The 8,509-nt window shown below is 39.5% G+C and overlaps 1 protein-coding gene across 1 annotated transcript in view; it reads right to left on the bottom strand.

Annotated features, from left to right (window-relative positions):
• Positions 1–1,639: 1,639 nt before the first annotated feature.
• The window catches only part of aacs (acetoacetyl-CoA synthetase), a 28,559-nt gene continuing 21,689 nt past the window's right edge, over positions 1,640–8,509 (bottom strand). Inside the window, exons 13-18 of the mRNA XM_026343761.1 lie at positions 6,562–6,675; positions 5,477–5,602; positions 4,899–4,968; positions 4,341–4,399; positions 3,716–3,918; positions 1,640–3,623 (exon numbers count right to left, since the gene is read on the bottom strand). Of these exons, the coding sequence (XP_026199546.1) occupies positions 3,486–3,623; positions 3,716–3,918; positions 4,341–4,399; positions 4,899–4,968; positions 5,477–5,602; positions 6,562–6,675 (710 nt within the window). The 3' untranslated portion in view covers positions 1,640–3,485. The remainder of the gene's footprint in view (positions 3,624–3,715; positions 3,919–4,340; positions 4,400–4,898; positions 4,969–5,476; positions 5,603–6,561; positions 6,676–8,509) is intronic.

Below are 8,509 nucleotides of genomic sequence, written 5' to 3'. Positions count from 1 at the left end.
CTCTTGCGAGTTGTGATGGTGACACTTCATAGGCTGAATGATTAATCGAATGATCAGAACCAGAGCTGACAGAAAACACTAAAATCAAATTAGAGCTCTGAAGAGACTCTCTCTTTCTCTTGCGGGCTTTGACAAGACAGAATTTTCTGGCTGCCTTTGGTTTTCTAGCTTCACTAACTCAGGAAAAAAAATGGTACCAAACCTTCAAAACATGGATGATGAAACAGACACCATGTCCAAGCTTCTGTGTCTATTGAAACTGACATCTTTGGAGTTTTTGCAGTGTTTTAAATCAAATATAAAAGTCTTTAAATGCACTTTCAATACGATGACTGTCCTTTAGGGAGACAAAGTCTAAATGTTCCTTTTACATACACTTTTACATAAGCACCACAAAACAAGAATACAACCGTCCATCATTAGCCTGTGCTTTTTCCATTTACATTTTAAATTGATTGTGCTGAGAGTAAATTAACAGTCAACCCCTGTAAGTACAGAGTGTACGATCAAGCCGCTAACAAAGCAATTTTCTTGTCTGCGATGTGCTTTGTTATGAGACTACTGGGATGAATCATACAACAACAGACAGCCTCTCTGGGGGACTGCATGGCACTTACCAGGCATGTTCATCAGATGGTTATTATTTGTGAATTTGGTAAACACTTCAGCTTTTCATTTGTCAACATTCCTACATTTTACACCACACAGCAGTCCTCCCTCTCTCTCCCTCTCTCTCTCTCTCCCTCTCTCTCCTCTATAGACTGACAGGATGCCAACAAAACCTTTTCTCATGTCTGAGTGAGGGTAGGATGAGATAAAATGCTCAAACACTAGATTGGTTAAGACTTATTACATCGTAGAACTGGACGCTAACCAAGTCTCACTTTTCCCTTTTTTAAATTTCAACTCTGTTGTGTTTTGAAGTGCAGCTGACTGGCAGGTCTGAGCCATCACACTTATAAAGGTTACAGGGAGTTTTAAAACTGCCAAGTTTATTTCTAAAGTTGACATCTGTCAAAATGACTGGCTGTTACACACCCAGCAAAAAAAAAAAAAAAAAAAGAAGAGAAAAACACATACACAACGACACAATTACCCGAACACACACACACACATGCACACACACATTTTTGGTTATTCCAACAGCCTGTCAGTTGTTTAATCTTCACCCTGAAGCAGAGGTTCAGGTCCTGAAGTGGTCAATACATCACAACGTGAGAGCTGTAGCACTAAGATCATGTTACTGGCAGCTGCTGCTGACGACAATCGGAGGTGCAGTTTTGTTTCATCAGAACTCCTTAAAGCATATTTCTGTAAAAACAGATGTTTTCTTAACCTCATTTGCATTTGTACATCTTATACATGTGCTGTGTGCAACAAGCACGAACACAACTGCCTCCCAGTTTATTTAGGAACAACATAGCTGCCTATAAATGAGTAATGGGTATTAACAGGCTCAATAACAACATTGTTATTTGTTTCAGATTTAGTTTTCAGACTGGTTTTATCAACAGGGAAATGCACCTGGGTGAAAATACTCGCTAATACTCCCCTGAAAGGTCACATCCATTCACGGCCCTGTCAACTTCTAGCGTAAACTGACCATCGCCACCGTGTGTAAATAATGATCAAAAGACACTTCTGATTCATTAGACTTTCTTGCAACACCAAAATAAGCAAAAGTGACATTGTACAGCCACTAAAGGCAAAACCAAATACAACATACTTAGAATTGAAATATGATCCAACATTTTGAAACTCTAGGCCTAATACAAGAAGCAAAGACAGGATAATCTCCATGCACACTACAATATGGAACAGCAGATCTCCCCACGTGTCACATATACACAACCTATGCATTTTAAAACTTTAAAGAGTACCCTGTGGAGTTTTGGTTCTCACAACCACATGTTAGCTTGCTGTTACTTTTGTTCCCAGCATTTCACTGGCCCATTGCTACTTTTCTTGTATCCCATCAACCACAGGCTTGTGTGTGTGCAAACAAAAAAAAACTGCTCCATAGTGCATAGTGCGCCAAAAAACTCCACAGGATAAAGGCCTTAAAGAGGAAGATTATTCAACCTTTAGCAATGAACATGATATGAAGGATAAACTGCAGAGTTTTCCAGTTGACGTTTTCATTTTTTTACATTCAAACTTTCAAACATGTTTAAAATGTTACAAACAGAAATGTGTGAATCAGAACCCAAAAAAAGAAAGAAATTACAAAAAGTCCAATATGTAAAATGCTATTACTCACATTCTGAAATGAATGCCCAGATGAAACACAAACGATCAGAGATTTTGTTTTTGTACATCCATGTTCCTAAGTACGCTTTTGTCACACAGCATGAGGAAATAATAAATAGTTATGTTTTTGCACGTCCAAAGCAGAACAGGCTGTTGTGAGTTATGAAAAATGTGAAGCATTGATATGAAACTCATAAGTACAGGCCTTTGTGGTGAAATGAACAAATGCTCACTTGGCTGATTTGTTCATAAAATGAGGGCAAGTGTGACTTAAAAACATGAACAGCATTAATTTCTCTGCTGGGTCAATGTTACAAAGTCAAATGAGTGTTTGGATATTTCAGGTTGGGGCTAAAATTCTGTTTTGTTTTAAAGTTTTGTTTTATTTGGAATCTCTGTTTCCTCTAATCCAACTCCTGGCATGTTAAGACACACTCGAATATGGGAATCACTGTAGCTAACAGGGTTGGTTCAGTGTGTTTGACTGCATTATTATAATGGTAATGCAATTTCTCAGTCCAAAAAATATATATTCACATATATACCGTATATATACACAACTAACAATGCAACACGCACCACGTAACAATGATATGAGTCAAGGCCGAGGTGTCGCTCCCAGGTGTCTCGCTGGTTTTATCACCACAGATTTTCATCCGTTGGATCCACTCAGAACCGACACCGGGTTGAAGCAGGTGACACGGAGAGATATGGTTCTTCACCAGCTGATATCAATCAGGCTGTGAAGCAAAAGCGAAGCACTTCCTGCTAAATTTCACTTCTCCGTCGTTGGTGATTTCAAAGAATGAGCTTATTCACAAGTGCAGCTGTGTACATTCTATCACATCCAAAGCTGAATCCTTTTTGACATTTACTTGCACAACATGGTCGTGAGTTCTGCATGAGTAGAAGAACCTGCCTGATTACTTGAACAGCTATCCTATGGAGCAGTACAATTGTTTTTAACCACTCTTATCTGACATTACTGACTTCTTATATACTATATACACACATATTATTTAAGATTTAACATTTTTGTATTATTTTGACATAAATATTGTTATGCCCTGTCTAAAGCTCAGGGTTTGCCTTTATAAACTACCCCTTCAATGCAATCTGCATGTCTGCCAGTGTGTGTGAAGTTGTGAGTAAAGTTAATTTTAAAAACTAAACTGAATCCTTGACACATGGTTCTCTTTCACAGGCCCTCTCTTGGACTCCATGAAGCCGCATCTCTAATAGTTTTGCAGTTCAGGAATGTTCTTGTAGAGGTCCAGTGAATCAGGGTTGGAAAAAGCTCCTCTTTGCGCCACCTCGCGACCTGCAACCACCTGTTTCACCGCCACCTCCACCTTCTTACCGCTGATGGTGTACTGCAAAGGGATGAAGATAAGGGTTGTCATTCAAGTGCCTTGATAAACTTACAGGTTTATCCACATCTAACTGATGCTTATAATTATCTTACAGGAATGTCTTTGGTCTCCAGTAGCAGGGCAGGGACGTGTCGGGCAGACAGAGCTTTTCTAATGGCTCCTCTAATCCTCGCCACCAAGTCTGGACTGAAGGACCTACCAGGTGCCATCTTTAAGAACAAAATAACTCGCTCTTCTCCGTCGGCGTTGTATTGAGGAACACAAAGGCTGTCCGTAACTTCCTCAAACGCCTCCACTGCAGCGAGAACAGGAGAGGACAGGCAGAGTGGAGGGCAAGGAGACAGAACAATGGTAGATGAGAGGCAAGGAGAGAGGAGACGGTGAGAGGTGAAGAGAGTAAGAGAGCACAGATTAGAGAGACAGAAGAGAAGAGAGGAGTGTTGGCAGAGTTCAATGGAGAAAACAGAGCAAAACATGACTTACAACTTCCAAACTAAGGACAGTGACACTGCTTTACTGTTGTCAATAGTTTGGACAAATGTTGAACAAATAATCACAAGTGGACAAACTTAGAAGATGGATGGTGAGATGACTTTTTTTTCCCATCGACATAAAGACGACCATGATTCAATTTAAGCTCACAAAAATGTTTTTGCTACTTCCTTTTATCATTTCTCACACCCACACCCTGTTCCACCGGTAATCTTCAAGGCTCACCAATGTTGTAGATCTCTGAGCTGCCAAATCGGACTCCGTTGGGGTTCAATGTACCATCACTGCAGAACAAACAGTTCAACAAGAAGTTCAACATTCAAAAGCGCAGATTCTGTCACTGGGAAACTGTCGCGCCACATGTCATACATCACATCGCAACAGAGAGAAACAATCTGCCAGCCTTTTCCTGCAAGTTCAGTTTCTATGAGATGATAGTTTTTTTTCTCTCACACATCTACTTATTTGCTTTTGCACATTGATATTTCTGTACATTCATTCCATCTCCACATAAAACAATGTGAAACTGTGTAATTAACCAGTCGGTACAGGCTATTAACCTTTTTGAACAAACACAACGGAGCGCTGTGCCAAATCCAAAGCAAAATTACACTATTTTATTTTCTTCATTAAAGAAAAAGATTTATAGGATTAGCATCTCAAATTTAATATATACAATCTGCAATAATTACTGTAAATATATTCATTAATTAAATATACAGTGATAAAATTATCTTTATTTCAACATTTATCAGCTCTGAGTGAAAAAAGTTGATGTCTGACCTTCTGCCCAACATGACGATGCCTCCTGTCTTTGGGTTAATTTTACAGTAGTCTCCATGGGCCCACACACCTATCATAAAAGAGTGCTATTAAATTGTTTTAATTAAAAAATAACAACAACAACAAATTTAATAATACTGATAATAATATCAAATATGCTAACTACAGTACTTCTGTATACTGTTACATGCAGTAGCAGTAAAAGGGAGAACACAAGATTTAAATAAGGCAATATTTATTACAGGGCTCTTACGAGCCAAAGTGAAACTGGAACTTCAGGGTTACATTTAACAAATAAGGAAACTTGATTCAAAATCCCATGAAGCCTTTTGAAATTGCTATTAACTCTAGGTACGGACAGCTTTTGATAAAACATACAAGATACAACAATATATCAGCATTTAAAGAAAACATTATCTGATAAGCCCTAAATTCCCTATAATCACACTTTTTTCTACTTGCATTTAATTGCTAATGCTAATGGAATGCAGGTTAGTCTGAATATGAAGTGACTTCATCTCTCTCGTACATGTGTTTTTTCAGTAAATACTTACAGTATGTGACGATTTTCTACTTACCAGGATATGTAGAAAAGTATGCTTTGTGATATTTGCTCCCATTGTCATCATTCCAGAAATGCGTTGGTTGACAGGGGATTGGCTTCAAGCAGACGAGTTCCCCACTCTCTCCCCATACAGGTTTACCTGGTAACACACACACACACACACACACACAAAAAACACAGGAAGAAAAAAATAAAGTTAGTCTTGAGCAATACCCTGTCACAACACATACATACACCTGGGTATACTGCCAATAACACAAACACACACCTACACAGATACAGCATAAATCATTTTTAGATTTAAAAAAAAAAAACAAAAAAAAAAACAAGGTCTTGTAATGTATCTGACACTCAGAGAACCTGATAGACTGTTTTCACACAGCCCTCACCTTCTCCCCCAGGACAGTGTTATAGGCTTAGAGAGAGGCTAAAATAATCCCAGGCTCTTCCTACAAAACTGCCTTTAAATTATCCCTCAATCCACTCTCCTTTGAGCTGGTTCAGACACAACAGTACAGCCTGCAGCAGGGATCGGGAGCTGGGGACCGAGGGACCAAAATCAATGAGAAAAACACAGAGAGCTTTGAAGACTCCCAGCTAGATAAAAATCAGCCTTTTATGTTCAGACTGTCAGTGGAAAAAATGGTGTTTCCTTTAAGTTCATACCTGTATTTATCCAGGAAACATTCACTAATTACTCTTGCAGTTTTTCAGCCATGGCTAGTTTCAGTTCAAGCCAACACACGAAGGTACATCCACATATGGGAGCAACCAAGTATAACAACAGTCTCCGAACTGTCCCAAAAGCAGATGGGAAGTTTGCTCAAGGATATCTCAGCAGCTAGTGCTAGTGATACATTTGCTCATTAACATTTTTACAGCCCCTTCTAGCACTCAAACCTGAAACCTCCCTGCAAAACCACTATGTGACCCTTACACCGAGTTTTCAGCAGAGATTGTTCCATAAATCACTTTATTGTGGAGATTTGGCTAAGAGGAAAGAGAAAGCAAGAGTAATCCATTTTCAAGCATTTCACACACTGACAGAACACACACACACACACACACACACACACACACACACACACACGCCCTTACCATCAAGGCCCCAAGCTTCCACAGCCATTCCAAGGTTTCTTGTTTGGATCTCACCTCGATACACAGGAACTGTCGGGTTCTGACCCATGAAACATGACACTATGTCAGTGCCGCCTGGCAAGAGAGGTGAGAGAAAAACAGATGCACAGGAGAGAGATTTAGCTGGTTCATGGTCTGAAATGGTACATTTAGCTGTGTAGAATTTCTGTTTTAAAAGAACGAAAGAAAAAAAAAAACATGTAATGTTTACAAGAAACCATACAATCATAAATGCTTAGTCATTCCTAATGAATCAAATAAAAGCATGTAATGTATGTAAGAAAATGTAGCCCCCTGAAAATGGCTCGTGGTGACTGACTAATCTAATAATCAACTAACTGTTCCAGTGCTAATAACACATGAAATCTATCGTGCTGCAACATACAGTTAAATACTGGAAACAAAACATCAGTGACCACTGACCTAGAGACAAAACTTTCCAACAACACAAATTAACAGTGTTAGCGCCCTGCTCTACCTCTATTGACCTATATAGGAGTTCTATGCACGCAGACATATACTCGTTCTCTCTCTCTTCCTCTTCCGCAGTATCAATTTGTCTCTTTCTACCTTCCAATCATTTACTATTTCTGACATGTTCTATTTATCTCCCTTCCTATTGTTCCATTTCTACCTCCCTGTTTCGTTCCTTCTCTGTACCACAGACTCCATCCATCCATCTTGTTCACTTCCTCTCAACTGATCTCAGCCCCTCTACCGCTCCTTCCTTCTCTCGTTCTTTTGTTTCTGTTCTTTACACTCATTCTCTCTGTCTCTTTCTGCCAGGTTCTTTATTGAGCTTTAATTGGCTCCCAGGAGGATGTGGAAACTTTGTCTTCTGATTAAACACACACACTTATAGTGGGAAGACATGCAATTATTTTATTATTACACTCACTTTAATGGGTGGGGTAGGCACACACACACATACACAGATAAAAAAACACACATTCACACACTCACAAGTATATTTTAAGCCAAACAACATGCACTGTTGCTTTCTTGTGTTGTCTTCCATCACCATCCATTTAGTGTGTGTACTATGTGTTTATACACAAGAGTGTAACCCGTCACACTGATGTGACATTTACAGCACTGTCTAGTCTAAACAGTGAAGCAAAAGATTTTTTTTTTTTTACTTCCCAGTTTGGATACATGTACTTTTTGCATCCATGTGTGCGGTTATGCTTGCATCTGTGTATGTGTGAGTTCTTTCAACATACTCTGGCACAGTTAGTCACACAAAGCCACCAACTGAGACAAAAAGCCACCCAGCGGTACGACATACGCATTGACATGTTCCAAGATGAATGATAAAAACTATGCGAATAAAAGAAGTAATAAGAAAACCTGAAAAGCCCCAAAACTAAAAATAATAAATATTCAAGCACATAGCTCAATAGAAAATATAAACATACCATGAGAGGAGAAAAGGGAGAAAAGGAAGTACAGTAGTGACATATGTGCAGTCAGATGGAGGTATATTAGAGTGGAGAGAATCCAGCAGGGAAGGTGTTAAAATCTCCCAATGAGGAGCGACGGGGGTCTCAAACCCCTGCCGACAGGATAACACACACAATAAACCCAATAAACATATTCTCATGTCTACTCAAGCACAAGTTTGCAGACACACACTGGAAAAGGGGGTCCACCACATATGTCACCGTGACCACCAGTCAGTCGCATATGCTGTGATGAATCCTGAGAACACGCACACACAAATGAACAGTGTGTTGACCTTGGGGGTCAAGGTTAGGTCGGTTGGCAGCCAACAGAGTTGCAGCCTGCTGTTGCCATTGGCAACAAGGAGGAAACTGACAGGGCAGGACCTGCTGTCCAGAAGAACACACACATGGATTACTTTGATCTGCTTAATGTCAGTTTTAGCAACAGAATCAAGAAAAGCTAG

Source organism: Anabas testudineus, chromosome 9 (genome assembly GCF_900324465.2).
Source record: "Anabas testudineus chromosome 9, fAnaTes1.2, whole genome shotgun sequence".
In the NCBI taxonomy this organism is placed as follows: domain Eukaryota; kingdom Metazoa; phylum Chordata; class Actinopteri; order Anabantiformes; family Anabantidae; genus Anabas; species Anabas testudineus.
The sequence above is the reverse complement of the archived record's forward strand: the minus strand, read 5'-3'. Positions and strand labels throughout refer to the sequence as shown.